At 40.6% G+C, this 18867-nt stretch overlaps 9 protein-coding genes across 9 annotated transcripts; 6 read left to right on the top strand and 3 right to left on the bottom strand.

Annotated features, from left to right (window-relative positions):
- Positions 1-352: 352 nt before the first annotated feature.
- ATC70_000240 (Protein-L-isoaspartate O-methyltransferase) lies at positions 353-2270 on the bottom strand (the record flags this gene model as incomplete). Its single annotated transcript, XM_064819659.1, has 3 exons — positions 353-423; positions 484-921; positions 986-2270. 3 exons carry the CDS (start codon positions 2268-2270, stop codon positions 353-355), a joined length of 1794 nt encoding a protein of 597 aa, XP_064683579.1.
- A 646-nt stretch (positions 2271-2916) lies between these two features.
- ATC70_000239 (uncharacterized protein) lies at positions 2917-3551 on the top strand (the record flags this gene model as incomplete). The annotated part of the gene is made up of 4 exons (XM_064819658.1): positions 2917-3025; positions 3095-3170; positions 3231-3370; positions 3430-3551. 4 exons carry the CDS (start codon positions 2917-2919, stop codon positions 3549-3551), a joined length of 447 nt encoding a protein of 148 aa, XP_064683578.1.
- Positions 3552-3760: 209 nt separating this feature from the next.
- ATC70_000238 (uncharacterized protein) lies at positions 3761-5579 on the top strand (the record flags this gene model as incomplete). The annotated part of the gene is made up of 2 exons (XM_064819657.1): positions 3761-5480; positions 5545-5579. 2 exons carry the CDS (start codon positions 3761-3763, stop codon positions 5577-5579), a joined length of 1755 nt encoding a protein of 584 aa, XP_064683577.1.
- A 59-nt stretch (positions 5580-5638) lies between these two features.
- On the bottom strand, positions 5639-6682 carry ATC70_000237 (uncharacterized protein; the record flags this gene model as incomplete). Its single annotated transcript, XM_064819656.1, has 3 exons — positions 5639-6000; positions 6060-6582; positions 6644-6682. 3 exons carry the CDS (start codon positions 6680-6682, stop codon positions 5639-5641), a joined length of 924 nt encoding a protein of 307 aa, XP_064683576.1.
- Positions 6683-7976: 1294 nt separating this feature from the next.
- On the bottom strand, positions 7977-9392 carry ATC70_000236 (uncharacterized protein; the record flags this gene model as incomplete). Its single annotated transcript, XM_064819655.1, has 4 exons — positions 7977-8186; positions 8244-8438; positions 8520-8695; positions 8765-9392. 4 exons carry the CDS (start codon positions 9390-9392, stop codon positions 7977-7979), a joined length of 1209 nt encoding a protein of 402 aa, XP_064683575.1.
- Positions 9393-9581: 189 nt separating this feature from the next.
- Positions 9582-13405, top strand: YAP1_1 (DNA-binding transcription factor yap1; the record flags this gene model as incomplete). The annotated part of the gene is made up of 14 exons (XM_064819654.1): positions 9582-9643; positions 9708-9765; positions 9820-9867; positions 9930-10124; positions 10181-10243; positions 10318-11077; positions 11148-11213; positions 11265-11433; positions 11506-11854; positions 11931-11997; positions 12094-12514; positions 12583-12766; positions 12829-13126; positions 13185-13405. 14 exons carry the CDS (start codon positions 9582-9584, stop codon positions 13403-13405), a joined length of 2961 nt encoding a protein of 986 aa, XP_064683574.1.
- A 69-nt stretch (positions 13406-13474) lies between these two features.
- ATC70_000234 (uncharacterized protein) lies at positions 13475-15021 on the top strand (the record flags this gene model as incomplete). The annotated part of the gene is made up of 6 exons (XM_064819653.1): positions 13475-13657; positions 13721-13972; positions 14031-14304; positions 14371-14470; positions 14587-14740; positions 14791-15021. The coding sequence occupies 6 exons, from the start codon at positions 13475-13477 to the stop codon at positions 15019-15021; spliced, it is 1194 nt and encodes a 397-aa protein (XP_064683573.1).
- A 650-nt stretch (positions 15022-15671) lies between these two features.
- Positions 15672-17194, top strand: SFH1_1 (Chromatin structure remodeling complex protein sfh1; the record flags this gene model as incomplete). The annotated part of the gene is made up of 5 exons (XM_064819652.1): positions 15672-15884; positions 15958-15993; positions 16055-16786; positions 16851-17050; positions 17107-17194. The coding sequence occupies 5 exons, from the start codon at positions 15672-15674 to the stop codon at positions 17192-17194; spliced, it is 1269 nt and encodes a 422-aa protein (XP_064683572.1).
- Positions 17195-17515: 321 nt separating this feature from the next.
- ATC70_000232 (uncharacterized protein) lies at positions 17516-18642 on the top strand (the record flags this gene model as incomplete). Its single annotated transcript, XM_064819651.1, has 2 exons — positions 17516-18362; positions 18425-18642. 2 exons carry the CDS (start codon positions 17516-17518, stop codon positions 18640-18642), a joined length of 1065 nt encoding a protein of 354 aa, XP_064683571.1.
- Between the last annotated feature and the right edge of the window lie 225 nt (positions 18643-18867).

Genomic DNA, 18867 nt, shown 5'->3' with positions numbered 1-18867 from the left:
ATGTCCATGCAAGCGTTCTCGAAGCTGATGAATTTGTTTGCGTACATTGGTAGACCCTATTTTAGTTAAGCTATATGTGCTACAGTTCCCTGAATGGGTAGTGGCCGCGCTCAAATGCTAAAGTCATTGTCACTGAAATAGTGAATGCAATGTTTTTTCTAGCAGTAAAATCTACCAATCGAGACTGATCCCCATTTATGCTTTTTTGCATAATTCGTATACAAACAAAAGGTACTTGGTGCGATAATTTGAATGTTTAATTACAATTATGTTAAGGTGGTAGCGTTGATAGTGGTAATAATATATAGACAATGTATAATTCGATATGAACACAGATTTGATCAAAAAAGATCTACACTGTAAACGCGTTAGGCGAAATGATACGAGGTATATCCTTGTTGATATTGTTGATGACAAGCATATCTAAATCAAGACTTGGATATCAGCCTCTATCTTTTTGCAAACCACAGGCTACGAACTTACCTATGCGATCGTGCTGTTCAAATACAGCAGACTGTTGATCCTCACTATCCTCGTCCTCCTCGTCTTCCATTCCCATCTCCAAATTGGGCTGTAAAAAGTACTCCATGTGTTTATCACGCATGATATACATTTCTTTGCGTCTCTTGAGAGAATCAATCATTCTCTGTGCAAAGAATACAGCGAGTTCCACAGAATTATCGGGTCGTGTAGGACGATAATTGGGACACAAGAACCAGTATTTACGAATGAAATTTGGTGGCACGAACCAACAATCAGGATTGCCTAATTCACCACCAATAAACATGGCTGATTCCAAAAGAAAGTTAAAGAGTTCATTGGCGTCGTAATAGTCTTGGAAAATGATCATGAAATCTCTCATGGTAGGGCCTGGAATCAAATCAATGCGAGGATCGTGAGGAATCTTGCGCTGTAGTTCAGCTTTTTTTTTTCATATATTAGCTTCAACGAATGCTTTCAAATCATAATAAATACTTATACTTACTTGGTGTCAACAGGTATCGATTGTCATTCTGATCTCGCATGGTTCTCATCTGAGTAACTGCATCTAAGGGAGATATAGGACCGGCTACATATACTTTATTAGATACATTGGGTGGTAGTGCTGGGTTCTTGATGTCCATCCAAAAGTCATCTTCCACAGGAATCTCGGGCTTGAAAGTTGAATTGGGTGTGCCATCAGATGTATGAGAGGGAGGAGGAGGAGGGATGCCTGTGATAGAGGTAGAAACAGAAGCAGTAGGAACAGGAGCAGAGGTAGAAGCAGACAAAGGTGGAGGCGATGTAGTGTGATACATGGGATCAGAGGGATGAGGTGGTGATGCGATACCACTCAGACCGAATTCTGCCTTGAGTTTATCCAAGAGATCTGCTTCTGGATGATCCAGATAAGATTTGATTTCAGCTGGTATCAATGGTAGAAATTCGGGAGGTACTTGGCTTAACCATAGTTCCGGAGGCACATCTTTCATTTGGTTCATTATCTCGTTCATTGTCTCGGGTTGCATCAAGAATTGCATTAGCCCAGGGTCCATCTCTGTCGAAACGGATTGAATCATGTTACTGAAATTGTCAAGTCCAAGGGTAGCAGTAGGTGGTGCTTGGTGCTGCTGTGATTGATCAGGCGGTGATAGAGGGTCAATCATGCCTTGATCCATAAATGTGTTGCTGTTGCCCGTGCTGGTGTTGGTATAATTGTGGTGCTGTTGGTCCCCTTGGTGGTGCATTGGTATCTCGGATGACACAGATTGAGGAGGTGTCATATCGTATGCCGCCAAATTTTCGGTTGCCATGGTAACGATACACTTTTTGCTATCCAAGAAGAATTCCAATGATTGAGGTATATCTTTTGTTCTTGAGAATGTAGTGATATCGGAGCCCATTTTATCTCTCATGCCAGTATCCCAAAATTTAGGCACATCGACTCGATTGGCAATACAGGCAATCTTGAGCGTCAACACCTGTCCCTTGAGAAAGTTGTTCTCATAGCGTAATTCATCTACTTTTTTTCGCAGTTGTTTGGCATCTTTGATGGCCTGATCTCGCATGTATATACATTTTTTGATGTTGGTTTCTGCATCACGCATCTCTCGCCTTTTGCGTTCTCGAAATGCTCTTTGTGCTGCTCTGTTTTGCGCTTTCCTTTGAGCAGGAGAAGGCGGATTGGGCTTTCTTCCTGGTTTTTTACGGGGCTTAATTGGTTTTCCATTTTCATCCAAATTTTTTAATTCTAGTTCAGGGTCAAAATGCTCAAAGGATATATCTGACATTTTTAAGGTTGTGTGGTTATAATATGTGATAGCAAAAAAAAATAAAAAAATAAAAAGAAAAAGAGAAAGAAAAGAGGGTTTCCGAGATATTCTATCATGTCTATGTTACAACCCATTATACACACTCACACACAGAATTTCGTATTGTATCACATTGTAGTAAAAAGGACACTAACCACATGGACAGATGGGATTGCCTAGCCCTTATTTTTCACCCAGCTTTTGAGAAGGATGAATAGCTTGGCAGATAAACTGAATGACACCAAGCCCGTTGATCGAATGACTCAATTCATTTTATTGATTTTTGCCAGCATCCAAAGTTGAATGACCCAAAAAGTCAAAATTTTCAAAGGTCGCATGTATTTTTCACATGCTTGAACAACCCCCCTTTTTTTTTTAATGTAAAGAAAAAGTCAGTCAGCCAGTTGAACTCCCTGCATTTAGCTCCAAAGGGAAAAAAAAAAGTATATTACACATTTATATATAAAAGATGAAAATGACAATTTAACGTTTGTTTTGTGATTATAGCTTAATTCTCGAGGAATTTAACCTGTTAGTTTTTTAAAAGACTCAAGCTGACAAGTATAAAAATCATGCATTTTCTCTTCTTTTCCCAAATCAATATCCATCATATCCAACATTTTAAATGAAGCCCATCTCCATCATCAGCTTGCTCTTTTGCTTATACTACGTGGTAGGATGCTATGCTCGGTGTGATTGTGATGCTACAGACAATGCTTGTATTAGTGAATGTGGTAAAGTGTAACATGATTTCCTGTAGGCGAAAATAAATTAGAGCATATAATAACATTTTCAGTTTTTAGTGGTTGAAGCAAATAGCTGTGTAACTTCATGTGAAGGAGACGTCGAATGCTATGAGGGCTGCATCGATGATAAATGGTAGCGTATATGCATATGTGTGGGCATCATCTTGATTCATTACTCACCATCAAATGCCAGGCCCGATGCTGGTTTGGCTGGTGAGCAACCCGCATTCAATGATGTATTGGAACAAGCATCCAACAGTGGGGTTGTCGCTACCTCCGTGGTATCTACTGTCACTAGTGTAAATACAGCTAGTGCATCAGCCTCCATATCAGGTAAAGGAGTGAGCGAGATGGAACCATGTCGATCTCTTTGCCTAATGCAAACTTTATAGCCTCTATCTCTGTCAATCAAGCTCAGACTAGCCATATTTCAGCTGCACCTACATTAACATCGACAGGGCCTCTTTCACTCTTATTTGTTTGCTTGATGGGTTTGGTATATTCGCATTTCTAAATAAAACGAGAGTGTTGAGTTTCAGAGACATGTCTATCTCAGTGGTGAATATCAACGACTGCCGTCCAATGACAATGAAAACGCTGGTTAAATAAATAAAAAACCTATTTTGAAACAATTTAATCCGATTTTCTTTCTTCCTTCTTTTTTTATTCGTATATCTTAGACAGCTTAAGATGGATTCTTATTTAGCCAACATTGACACTTATATGCAGCAGCAGGAACAGCTGGAAAGACAAAGAGAGCATGAGCAAATGCTTCAACAGCAACAGCAAAAGCAACAAAATCCATCACAGCATCTACTCGACGGTAATGTGGGCGGTCATCCTCCTCCCCCTCCCCAACCCTTGGACGATATCTGGTTGAGTAACATTTCAGAGCTCCCATCGTCAGCCAATGCACAGTCTGCTTCTTCTAACAGCAGTGTCTATCCTGATCCCATTTATCTCACCAATCCCTCCGTCTTCAACATGCCACCACAGAACTATAACCCACCTTATCAGCAATCGATACAGCATCAACAACCTCCACCTCCTCCACCTCCTGGATTCGATATCAACGGACAGCCTGTTCGCATTCGTAAAAAGCCCGGCAGAAAACCTAATCCTGCATCCCCTGCCTTGCGAAAAGCACAAAACCGAGCTGCCCAGCGCGCCTTCAGAGAACGCAAAGAAAGACACCTGAAGGATCTGGAAACTACTATCCGCAATCTGCGTGAACAACGTAACACAGCTACACGTGAATTAAATGAAATGAAAGCTTACTTGGAGTCTTATAAAGCCGAAACTTGGTACCTCAAGGGGGTCGTTTTAACGTTGCAGTTCATTTGCATGCATCACAATATACAGATTCCGACTCACTCGCCTTATCTATCAGAAGAAGCACTGGCAAAGATGGCCCAAACTGCTCCACATGCAATCGAAGCTTATGTCAATTCTTACACTCGCAATAACACCAACTTGAAATCAACCATGTCGTATCATTTTGTGGATAAGCAGATGCACAACAATCACAGCGATACACCTCCTATGGATCACTCATCGTCTCCCATGTCTTCCTCACAGTTTGAAAGTAACCAGACACAAGAAGAGGAACCAGAGGATCACCATGCCGAAAGTGAGGATGATGAGCATATGGATTTCATGCACGAGAACTCGGAGGAACCCACCAGTGTAAAACATGAATATGCTCACCCATCCCATGTATCGAATCAACAGGATCAACATACGGCAGAGGATCAGCAACAAGCAAAACAAACTGCCCTATCAAACCCACCCATCTCCAGCGTGGAAGCCATCCAACACATTCGATTAAAGCTGGGTGTACAATCAACAATTACAAACAACAGTGCCATCAATGATCAAGCTACTGCTCGTCTTAAACCCACCATTTTACAGTTAGCCATTCCTCACGACTCTCGCATTGATCTCGTACCTACACCACACATGCGCGATCGAATGATTATTTTCAGAGATCAAATGGATTATGACCGATGCTTTGCCATGTTGCTGAACGAAGCTGTGTATCATGGCGGCGATCCTACCATGAGCGAGAGTTGGGAATTGCCTGCTGATTTCTTTAGCGAGTTCTGGTATTTGACTATTGACTATGATATCAAAAAGACCAACAAATGGAGACGTGAAAAGGGGCTGGAAGACGTAGCGCCAGGACCTCAGCTACATCAACAACATCAGATCATGAGCCTGCTGGAAAACGGTCAAAGTGCAAACTGGAATAGTGAAGTGTTGAATCAGATCGTTAAAGAGATGCCGGCTCTGCAGCCTATGGATGACAATACGGGATATCCATTATCCCCGCCCAAGCAATATCAAAACGAGAATGATTCTACAGATCAGCAGCAGAAGATGTATAAAAAATTGATGGGTGGACCACCCGAATCAAGGCGACAAGTAGCATCTCCAACCTTGGGTAAGCCTTTTTTTTTTATCTCTCATTTGGATTTATTTGCTCTAACAATTTATTGTTTATTTAGAAAACATTATTGATTTAATGAACTCATCCTTATAGTAATTCCCGTCTCCCTCAAATTCATGTTCATCATTCCGTGTAAATAAAACTTTTCTTGATCAAGTCGAGACACTCGCTGATCCCTTGGCGGCTAAGTTGCCCAAATGGTTTTCAATCCATAGTTCGTATCCGTTTGCTGATTTCTTGCCCATCAATGTCATGGGCTGATTCACGTAAAGAGGTGTCAAACACTTGTATTCAAACGAAGTGATAGAAGCTTGGGGCACTTGTTTTCGTAACAAATCGATCAACAATGTGCCACTGAGAGGTCCATGGACTAGACACGCTGGATGCTTCTCTATTTTCGTTGCATACTCATAGTCAAAGTGAATCTTGTGTGAATTGAATGTAAGTGCTGAATATCGAAATAATAATATAGAGCTAGGTGTGATTTGTCGTTGAAAATCCGGGTCTTTTTTAACTATACATGTTCAAAAATGAGCCGCGGTAAAGAATGGCCTAGGTATCAGTTCAACTTACTTTTAATGCCTCTGGGTGGACTTGTGGTCGCTTGCTTTGGATGGTACACTAGACATCTTTGCTCCCGCATGGACCATCCCATTTGATTTGAAATATCTTTGTTTATCCACACCATAGCAGACTCTCCCATGCGTCCCTCTCTAAGCTCAGCATGATCTAAAGCGGTGGTCATGTGAGCTTCATCTCCCACTCTAAGAGGATTCGCGGGATTCCAGTCCATCTTTGCTCCTACCCACATACGTTGAGAGAACGGTTCTGGTGGGAAGAATTCGCTTTCATAACCATCAAGTGCCAAATCGCTTTCCAATGTACGAGGTGGGAAATAGACATGATGCCAACACGGCGGCACAAGGGCACTATTTCTTGGTATAGTATTATTGTTGATCTCATCGTCTCCAAGTGTATTTCCAAGCAAGTTCATGGGCGACCATGTTATATCATCGTATGTCTGTTGTATACACGAGGTTTTGGTTTTTGACTCCCAATCACGCAGGATTTGATGCGATGATGAATACCACCGAGCCTATCATCATGTTTAGCATAAAAGGCATTCGAATTTTGATGTACAGTTCAAACTGAATTACTTTTGTTGTCTTGACAAAATGGTTCCTTAAAGTAAACATAGTGTATAAAAAACTGATGGGAGGGTTGCATGGTCAAGTATATTTATTTCCTGATGGCAAACGGGTCACGTGAGGGTTACACTCCACATAAAAGTTGATGCAGAAGCCAATGATGTGTTGGGCAGAAGTATATGAAGCAGATGGCCATTGCTGGGTAGCTCAAATTAGCATATGGATTATAAGGTAATGGAGAGCAAAGCTAGCATTGCATGTTGAATAGTGAACATTAGACATTAGTCATCAAAGAATAAAGAAAGAAAAGATATGGTCTTTTATTCATCTATAATACAAGCATTTATATTATCATGCAAAAAAAAGTCCTACATAATAATAACTGCAAGTCTGACTATTTTACAATGCTCTACGTATAAATTGATGGAATCAACTCAAATACGAGCAGACGGTATACTAGCAATACGCCCCACTACTTCAAAGTATGCAAATCGCACAGGAATTTGTGTGCAGTTGAGCCGTGTTTTCTTGTGTTAAAAGCCGCTTTAAACCATCAAAAGAGTACCAGTCAATCACTCTCACTCAGCGCTTGCTTACGGATTCCATCGCTGACCTTTTTTTGAGACCAGAAAAACATCTCTAGAAATCGACTCCAAACCATGAGGGGTACCTCATGATTTTCATCAAAAGACTTTCACTACAGCAGCATGTATTAAATCAACATATTTGCCTCGATCCAAAGCAACCCTTGAAACTTTGTTAGACCTTCATATGTGAAACCTCAACATTTTGGCTAAAAACGTTATTTTGTATTTTCTAATATTGCTCAATATATTTACTCAAAATATCTCTCTTCATTAGCACCGTTGAGTGCGTCTTGAAACGCACTCCAGGAAAGCAATAGAAAGCATGGGATGATCATCACAATTTATACAGTCGATTCTGCCAAGAAAGATCGATTAAGTCGATTTTGTACAGAATCTGGTTAATTTGGGAGCGGAAGTATATCTGAATCTTAAACCGCTCATCCTCCTTAGGCTAATGACAAGAATGGCGCCTTTCTTCACAACATCATTAAATGCAATCAACAGTGCTCTTGAAAGCTCATAGAAAAAAAAAAGGAATTGCGAATTGAGAAAGATACTCTAGTTCAGCCTAGCTACTCCACTTTGTTTTTGTGGCACTTTTATATATATATATATATATATATATATATATATTTCATAGATTTAATTGCTGCAAATGGCTCATCTAAATGCAAACACCAAATGTGAGAAGCAAAAGTAGAGTCTATGCCAATCTTGGTTTATTAAATGATAATATGTACAGTTTTTCCTCTTTTTTAGTTTCTTGATCTTCTACTATTACGCTTGAATCTAGTTTCACGACGTAAGCGTCTAATATTTCTCTCTTGAGCAATCAATAGTTTCTCCAATTCATCGTTCGACAGCACTTCAAGCTTGGGTGCCCATTTTGTGGCATCTGTGATCTTTCTATATCCACTGTCAAGCGCGTCTTCACTGGGCAGGTGTCGTCTATCCAATCCTTCAAACTATTTCCAATTCGTCAAAAACAACAGTTGGCCAAGAGCATATATTATGCTATTTACCTCTTCAACAAGTCTCTTTCTATGCCTAAATAACTGATCTCGGATACCATGAGCGATGATATTTACATATTCTCCTCCAAGGCCTAGCTCTGAGGCCAGTTGTTTGCTAAAGATTTCAGGAGCATTTGTTTTGATGTTGTTTAGATCCCATTCGAATTTATCTCGCAAGTTGACTTTTCCAATTTGAAGATCCAACTACAGTAACATTTCAATACATCAGATCTTTTTTTTTTTTTTTTTTTTTACTTTTCTTTTCCTAAGAGGGGACACACTCACATTGATCTCGACTATTTGATTGTTACCTCCATTAGGCAATTCAGACTCTTGAATCGATTCGAAATCCAAGATTTGGGCGCGGATCGATTCAGCAATAGGCTTTGTGAATTTGTGATATTCCAGCTGTAAATCCTCACATAATAATTCTGCAAACATTTCAGGTGTCAAGTGTTGTTCTGTTGAGAAAAAAAAAAAAGAAGCGTGTTAATGTGTGCTATGAAGCATTGATTCCTGCGCCAAGTTACCATTCATGTTCCACAGAAATACATCTCTTAATTTCACTTCATCCATATCAATGTCTAAACGCACAGGCACCAGCATTTCAGACACTTCCGACATGTGTAAAAAGTCTGTCGTTTGAGGATATAGCATGTTTTTTTTGTGTGGTATTTTTGGTAACTTTTTTTGTTGTTCCTGCATTGCTGCCAACACTTTGGCATCGGATTCTACTGCTGCTGCATTGGCTCTCGTTTGTCTCGTATTTTCTTCATTGTTGTCTGAATCGTCATCATTGTCCGAGTCTTCCAACATGTCTTCAAAATCATCGTCCGAGTCTCCTCCCAGACGATGCTTCTTTCCGGTAACGTAACTCACGGGCAACAAGAGTGCATTCTCTTGTGATTGCTTGATACGTGCTGAATAAGATGAAAAGTAGCCCTGAATGTTGGGTGAAGGGCCAGCGTTGTACATGAGGTGATGCTGAGGCATAGCAGCAAGTGGTTGCGATGGTTGCTGTTGCTGTTGTGGTTGAGGAGCAATCGCAGCAGATGGCATGTGAGGCACAATGGGCCGAGGCATGATCTGTTGTTGTGGCATTGGTTGAATCTGTATAGGTTGTCGATTCAAATCAATGGGATAAGGGTAGCCGCTCATGTTAAAAAGTAAAAAAAAAAAAAAAAAAAAAAAGTAAAATGCCTGATGGGAAACACCAACTATAAAGTTTTTATGAACATTTGTAGTCTCGTGACGTCAGATTGAAAAGCCTTTTTGTCCCTCCAAATGTTTCAATGTAAATTTTATGCTCTTTTGTCAGTTACCTGTCTAAATTCGCATACACATATCATGAAGAGAGCATTGGAGCAAGGCAGTCTGCATTCAACTGATCAAAAGAACAGCAAATCAAGGTAAATACGATCCTAGATCCATGCGAACGAACATCCTTACTGACCATGGTGCGTGTCTTTCTAGTATCGCATCCAGTGCCCCTATCGAAAACCATGCTGCGGATGGAGTCAATTGGACGAATGTAATCACCGTAGTATTGTAATGATGAAAGTAATTACTGATAAACTGTGTCTAGTTACGACTGAACGACCTGGAATCAAATCATGTCAATCAGCGCATACAGGTACACGAGACGACAATGAACAACTAAGCATAATGGAATTAAACGCATATTTAAACTGGCAGTGCTTGTTAGCCATCGCTAGACAGATACCCTTATTTACAGTACAACAACAAAAAGAAATTATAGAAATCATCATACATCGACTAGAAAAAGAGCAAGATGGCGATGCCAAAGCAATGATGATTTTGCTTGTCGAAAAATGCTCTCGATACCCGAATGTCAATACGTTGGCTGTTCTGACTCGTTTGCTGGCAGAGGCAAGTGAAGACAGTGAATTCTGCAACCATGCACATTGACTGATGATGGGAAATAGCTCAATACCGAATCCACCAAGGTGAAATGGCATGTGTATAATTGTATCTATCATGTTTCAAAGGTAAATGCCATGGCAGATCAAGCACAACTTGGCATAGCCGCATAGATCAGCCTGTTGATATATCTTGACTATAGAATCGACAAATCACGCAAGAGGCCAATAGCGCGACATTGGTATCCACATTATACGATCATCTCACACACGACTTGACCAATTCGCATCACAAAGTACGAGCGATTAGCATCTCGCTCTTGTCACTATTGCCCTTTGTCTTTTCCCACCATGCCACCATGGCAGAAATGCAGGTACAGAAGATTGTCAGCAATTATGCTCGAGACAGTGACCCGCGCGTACGGAAAAGTGCACTGGATGCACTTGTCCAAATGCACCTAAGAGGATGTCCACTGGATCTAGCCATTTACAACCTGTCCGTTGCTTCATTGCGAGACGATTATGAAGAAGTGCGTATGGGTGGATTGAATTTGATGGGTGTGTTGAGCTCACTGTATCCCGAACATCGCATGAAATTAGCGCACGAAGAAGTGAACGAAACAACACGTTTGATCGATGATGCGTTCAACAAGGTGTGTGATCTTGTCAATGATTCAGCAATCACAGTGAGGACAAAGGCGTGTGTCATGATGGCATCGTATCAACATGTGGGCCCTGATATGTTGAGCCAAACGTTCAGTAAACAGATCATGTCGCATTTGAAAAGAAGATTACCGCGATATAAGCAGCAGCAAAAGAAGTATGCCAATGGACAGATACCAGTGGCGGAGGGAGATATTGATGTGGAATCAGATGAATTTCATATCTTGGATTCAGGGGCGTGTGGTTCGTTTATTCATGGTTTAGAAGACGAGTTTCAGGAAGTGAGAAACGCAGCCATTGGTAAAGAGAGAGCCATTTGACACTTGGCACTATTTTTTGATGCCATGGCAGTACTGACACAAAATAATAGATTCTATTTGTGAGTTGTGCATGTATAATGAGCAGTTGACCAAGAAAGCGGTAGAGTTTCTCGTTGGTAAGCTGGAATAGATGGTAGAATGAAACCTAGGTGATTAACATATGACAGATATGTTTAACGATGATATCGATAAGATCCGACTCAATGCGATTCAGAGTTTGCGTAAGATTGGAACCAAATCAACACTTGAATTTGATGAGGAGCAGTTGGAGATTGCAGTGGGCGCGTTAGAAGACAGTGATCCATTAGCAAGACAAGCGACACACGAACTCTTCACGTAAGACTTATCACATGTTTCGCCCGGTTTGTTGGATTTTTTGACTAAAACATCAGGCGTTGATTTATCAAGTGTTGTGCGATTGACGGTGCCCATATCGCTGACAACACTTTTAGATGCACTTGAAGCCAACACCAAACGCTATCCAATGGATGTCTTGTCGATTTACCGATGTTTGAGAGATGTCGGGAAACGGCATGATGATTATGTGGAAACACTGGTACCTGATCTACTGAGATTGGATAAACGATACCTGCCAAAAGAAGCCAATGTGGAGGATACCATGTATACAGCCTATGTCATCTTGATTGTCAATGCGTGCTCGTCCAATGTCAAGATGCTTCACCATCTACCGAAATACATCTTTCGGCACTTTGCTTATTTCAAGAGCAAATACCCAGATTGCATACCCGATTTACGAGTAAGTTTGTTGTCAAACAAAGCACATTTATTTTTAGTGACAAGTGGAGTGGCATGATGCTAAATATACACTTTAGAAACTATACAAGATTACCGGTATTAAGCTAGAAGGTGATGTGGATTGTTTACCCATGACATTTAGTGGTAAGTTGAACGAGAGCAGGTTTATTGTTTGTCATACTAAATAGGCTTTGCTTTTTTTTTTTTTTTTTTTTTTTATATATTTTTTTTTTTTACTAGCCTCAGCAAAGAAATTAGTAGCAGATGATGCAGAAGGTTACATGACGGCCACCATCGACATGTTGCAAGTGATTAAAACTCAAGTTGAACGCAATGAATTATCAACAGCACTGCTCACCATCGATGTAGCCATTCGAAATTTCAAATACATTACCAGTTTAAAGCCACTGCTCGTCGGCAAATCTGAATTGGCACAACTTTATTTGCAATGCTACCAAATTGTGATTAAAGTGAAACAGAGCCATTCTTCACCAACCTATGCTTCCACTGCTCAACTCGCTGCCGCATCACTCCTGAAGCATTCGTACACCATACAGCATACGTACTTGGGCCTGTCCAAGGACACACTGCATGCTGCCATGTATTTCCGTATCCTGGCAAACATGATTTGGATATTTGGGATACTGAAGCAACTGCCAATGTAAGTTGATAGGATGACTTTTTTTTTTCTAAGTGGCACCCTGGCCGACTGACGTGATGTTACTTTAGTTCAAACAACAATTCATTTAGTGTCAAAAACATGCTTTTAGCATTTCGCCAGCGAGCCAAACTTATTCAGCAGGAATTCAACTTTGAAGATGATGCAATTCTGAGTCAACTGCAGCAAGATTTATCGTCAGCAATAGAATCGCCCACGACCACCAAAATGACGCTATTACATTCATTCATCACAGTGAGTACACGCATTACCCTGCTATGTCTTGCTTGCTTGATTTTGACTCACCAGAAACCTAGTCATTTGTACCTTTAGATATATGCCTCAATAACCCTGTCAAACGGACAACCGCAGAAATCATTTTACCGCAATCAAATCCAGATAAGCCATTCAAGTTTGCATCGAAATACCCTGTTAAACTGCATTTGGAAGTAGATGTCTTTAATTGTAGCGACACGAGTCAGTTGGCCATTGAATTCATCTTGCCTGATCAATCGACATTCATGTTCTGGCCCGCTCCGGGCCATTTCAAACAAACGACGCCCTACTGCTTCAAATTGGCAACAAACGTAGAGCTGAATCTATCACCATGGACAGGTAATGTGCCTTTGATGTATCACATGAGCGAATTATACACTCAAACATTTACATGTAGAGCCTGGTGTAGTCATTGTTCGCATTGTGCAATCGTTTGAACCTGATTTGGCTGGATTGGACGACTATATCATCACGTATCCCAACCATGCTGCACCTACGAGCAACAACAACAACAATGCAGACACCAAGAAAACCACATCGTGTGTCATTAGTGAACATCTGAAATATCGCTTATGCCCAACAGCAACATCCAACATGATCAATAAAAGATCTTTTTAAATAGCCGCATGTGAGCTATAAAAATTTGCCCCCCCCCCTCTTTTTCATTTGTAATCTATCCAAAGAAATATGAGCAATGATGATCAGCAACCACACCAGCATAAGAAGAGAAGAGTAGATGCTTATCCGAGCTTTCGATTGAACCACACAGAGTCATACCAAGGCAGTTTTCCAGTGTACAAGCAACCACAAGAAATTACGTCCTATAGCATCGACCACGAGAGACGCGTATGGTTTGACAACCGAGAAATGGTACCAAGTCTCCCAACATCTAGATAAAGTGCATACACTCATACGTTAACTCGGACCTTGTAGAAATACTACTACCCTCCAACCTCAGATAAAAAGGACCTGAACGTGGGATACGATAAAATGATCCAACGAGATGAGAGCATTCCCGAGCATATCGACACATTACTGGACGCATTAACCAACGCTAATGCGAAACAACCTGACGACAACCAAATCACTGCTGATATTGTAACATGGCGCGGTATTATGACCAAGATATTGTGCACTCCCTATTCGAGAAAAGAACCCTGGGAATTACGAGCAACAAAGTACAATGTAATTTATCTCACAAAGTATGATGCAGGGCAATGCCACTGAGATACGAATTCTGTAGGGAACCATCTACATGGAAGAGCAAGTAACCGACAAAAAGAAGAATTCAGAGAATCAAGCATCTGATCGCCAAAAGTTGATGAGCTATTGGGGATACCGATTTGAAACTTTGTGTACTGTGACCAAACCACCACATGAAATGACCAAGAAAGACCCCGAGCTGCAAGAAAGACTAACAGCAAGCGCCAATACAAACATACAGTATTGCATACTAGCAAAGACGAAACTGGGAAGCAACTCTATAATTATGGGAGCGGAAGTGGATTGCTGCAGAGGTAATACAGACATGTCAAAAAAAAAAAACGTATGCGAGGCGTTGAATGGAATGTTCTGTCATGTAGATGTAAAACCAAAAGATCCGTTACAGCAGCCTAGTAATTACATAGAGTTAAAGACATCTAGGGTGATTGAATCAGAAAGGAATCAATATTCTTTTGATAGGTGAGTGAGTGAGTGAGTGAGTGAGTGAGTGTGTGTGTGTGTACACAGATAGCCGCTTATCAGCTAAAAAAAAATTTTTTTTTTTTAATACTAAACTAATATCTTTTGCATACCAGGTATAAGCTATTGAAGTTTTGGGCCCAATCCTTCTTGATAGGAGTCCCCAGAGTCATTTGTGGGTTTAGAGATGATCAAGGCATTGTATTGGATGTGGTGCAATTCAAGACATTGGAGATACCTCGACAAGTGAGAGAGAAACGAAATACTTGGGTATGTACATGTTACCAATCCCATGCGGCCATTCTAACTGTCCTATTTAGAATCCATCTGTTTGTTTGAATTTTGCTAATCAAGTCTTGGACTGGATCCGATCTGTCATCACACAAGACGACCCTACTGTGACCTATGCCATACGATTTGATTACCCGTTCCAAGAGATCACTGTCGAGTGCACTGGCCATTCGCATGTTTTTCTAACTCAACGCTTTCTAGACGGCACTATCCAGCATGACATTGGAGGACCACGGGCATCTGGTGTTTCGGAATCATAATGAGGAGGGGTCAAAAGACGAGGGCAAAACACAAGTTTGCCAAGTGTTTTCCTTCTTTTCATCAATGGCCATGTTTCAGCCATAAAAAAATTTTTAAGGGTACCCTCCCACACACTTTTGTTGCTCATCTAATCATCCACTCTAGTGGCTTTGAAACGACTCCATTTGTCAGAAAAGTAAAAAAAAAAAAAAGTAAAAAAGAAAAAATTACAGGCACCAAAATGCATCGAAAGAAAGAGGGTGGGGGGGGGGGAGATTCAAGTTTAGCATTGATGTGCTATGCTTAATATTAAATTAAAACAATAGAAATTTATGCCATGTTATAAATAAACTGCTTGTTGTGCTCTCTTGTGCTGCAAATGTATACAAAACACATGGTTTGATTACTCAAAAAAGTGAAGGAGGGATTTGCTATCCTTACGCGTTGTGAATTTTAATTGAAACGGAGTGGCTCTTTTGTGATTTGCGAGATCTATTAATAACAGCACTATGAAATTCAACATCCAAGGCTATTATCTGGAAAATTTTTCAGGTTCCTTCACTATAAATGGTGCCCCTCTTTTATCAAGTCATTTCACGGCTTTGATTTTCTTCTTCTTTCTCTCACTCTTTTTATTTCCCCTAAACACGTAGCCGTTGTATTTGACATTATGGGACGTAAAAAAATCCAAATTCAACCCATCAAAGACGATCGTAACAGACAAGTTACATTTCTTAAGCGAAAGCACGGCCTGATGAAGAAGGCTTACGAATTGAGTGTGTTGTGTAATTGTGAGGTAGCATTAGTGATCATTCCCTCCAACAACAAGATGATCCAGTACTCTAGTTCAGACATGACAACATTGATGAATCAGTTCAATGAGGTAAAAAAAAAAAATAAAAAAAAATAAGCGTGTCAAAACACACTAGAGATAAGCCATACTAACATCATGCTAGAACGATGCACCTAAAGAAATCAAAACAAACCAAGATGTAATGTTGTCGAGTGGACAAAGTGTCTTGATTGTGTGAATTAACCTCACTCTTATCCTAGTTTATCGAAAATGCGGACAATAGCAAGAATGAAGACGATGTTGAATCACAAATTTACTCTGAGCATGATCCCAATGATCAGCAAGCAACAAAGCACGAGAAATTCGGTCATCACATCATGATGGCACAACCTGTTCAACAACAGCATTACATTTATCAACCACAGCAACATCATCCCATTGCGCAGATGGTCCCGACTCAATCTGGCATGTCATTTTCGTATACGCCTCATGGTAATGGTTACACTATGCACCAGCAGCCACCTGTTGTATTACAACAACAACAACAACAACAACAACAACAACAACAACAACAACAGCAACAACAAGTGATGCCTCCGCCCGTCAATGCTCAACCACAAACATATGATCACATGTACCATCATCACCAACAACAGTTTCAACAACTTCATCAGCATCATCAAATCCAGCAGCAACAAATGTACTTGTTTCAGCAACATCCCACTACATTACAAAGATCGTTTACAGCTCCTGCTGCCAACACCACCACCACCGTCGCCACCACTGCTTCTAGCACAGGTTTGATGTATCCATTGGGCACACCTGGCTTGTATCATTCTCCCAATAGTTCACCTGCAACGACTCAGCAAGAGTTTTCACCAGATCAATCTCCTAGATCAGAGCCTGGAACACCCGAGAAAAGACCGAAACTGAGAGTGACCATACCGGCAGAGACCACGCAACAAGATGGTAACACCAAGGAAGATGCCAACGTAAGATGATGTGCGTCAATTTTTCCAGTTCAAAAAAGAAAACTAACCTCTTATTCTGCTACAGTATAACAATAGTCTACCTCCACCTTCCGCTTTACCAAGTCAATTTGTACAAAACTTGCCTTCACCATCCACATTTTATCCCGAATTTTATCAATCCAACTTCATGATGAGCCCGATCCATAGTAACAGCAGCAACTCAGCCGGTACTTTCATGATGCCGACCTCTCCATTTGGCGGCAATAGAACAAATGAAACTATAAGGTAACCATTACACTGGATTCTGGATGATTGTTACTAAATTGTATGTACTAATTTAGAAAGAGGTCGATTATTCAATCTGCCCACAATAATCGCAATGCCCCTTTGGATGACCATTCTAGCAAGAAAATCAAAGTAGAAAACTAAATATCTCTCTCATGTCCAATGTGTAATTCCCTTTTTTTTTTTTCCATACTGTAATTTCTGTAGCATTACCAATATATTAAGCTGTAAATTCCCTTCTTTTCACACACACACACACACACACACACACACACACACACACACACACATCACACTTCATGTATCATATTCACTCTACTACTACTACTACTACTACTACACACTAAAAAAAAAAAAAATAAAACTTTATTGATTTTCCGAAAAAAAAAAAAAACTTTACACTGACATTTACATTAGTTGTCTCTTTTTTTTTTTTTTTTTTTCTACAGCAATTACTTTATAAACATGAACGAGGAACAAGCATCTGAAAACAGGCAGCTTCAAGATGAAGAAATGATGGCATTGGAAGCTATTTTTCCCGAGGCATTTGAGCGAGACACAACATCCACCAACGCGTTCAAGTACACATTGAATCTGGATGAAGATGAGCCCGATTTGCGATCACCACGCAAAGTAGTATTACGTTTCTTCCTGCCACCCACCTACCCGAACCAAGACATGCCCGTGTATGAACTATCTTCCATTTACTGTGGTACCAAAAAGATTGACGATGCGATGCTGGATGAGATTGATGCCGGTTTTCAGTCACTATTTCATCCTACCGAGGTTGTTTTGTTTGAATGGATTAGTTGGCTCCGAGACTATCTGGAAGATCAAGTAGAGAAACAAACCAATGAAGATCACAACGAGAGTGCCGATCCATTAGCACAATCAATGGAGCAACTCAATGGAGCAGAAACTGGACACAGCAAGGACAGTGAGGAAACAGTGTTTGATTACAATCCAGAGGATTATGTGTACAAGAAACCTGTGCATGACCTGCCAGAAGACCAAGATGAAGATGAAGCCCATGATAGACCTACTGTTAGATCCTTAATGCAGCCCAACAAATACCATACTGAAGCAGCCCCGCCTATTTTCACAAGTGAAGCTCTGGTGGATCGAAAATCATCCTTTGTTGCCCATGTAGCAACAGTGCATACAGTACATGAAGTCAAAGTGGTGGTTTCACACCTGTTACAGAACAAGAAGATTGCCAAGGCGACACACAATATACTGGCATATCGGATCACCATGCCTGATGGAAAAGTGCTACAGGACAATGACGATGATGGTGAATCGGCTGCAGGCGGTAATGGCACACACCACTTATCAAATGACATGCGCTCTTACTGATATCGATATATACAATAGGCCGCCTTTCGCATTTAATGCAGATACTAGAAGTAGAGAATGTAGTGGTGGTGGTCACTCGATGGTTTGGTGGTATCCATCTGGGGCCAGATCGATTCAAGGACATCAATAATGTAGCACGGACAGCGTTGGATGCATGTGGCTATATCAAAGATAAACATGTCAGGGGAAACGGGAGCAGTAATAATAATAAGCACAAGAAGAGCAATAAAAAATAAGAGTAGACGCTACACTGTGTATTGGGAGTAGGAGCAGTAACGGCATCAAGAAATAAGAGCTTGTGCAAAGTCGTTGATATAAGCTGTTCATAATCTATGATGATCTAACGGCTAGTAACTAGACGTATGCTGTACACTACTACTTTAACAAGCTCTCAAGTTGAGACTTCCGGAGTTAGAACCACACTCAGGAGGGATGAGCACCATCAGCCAACTACGAAAACG

This window comes from Mucor velutinosus, assembly GCF_035048745.1.
Source record: "Mucor velutinosus strain NIH1002 chromosome Unknown tig00000041, whole genome shotgun sequence".
In the NCBI taxonomy this organism is placed as follows: Eukaryota; Fungi; Mucoromycota; class Mucoromycetes; order Mucorales; family Mucoraceae; genus Mucor; species Mucor velutinosus.
This window is presented reverse-complemented; position numbering and strand designations above follow the sequence as displayed.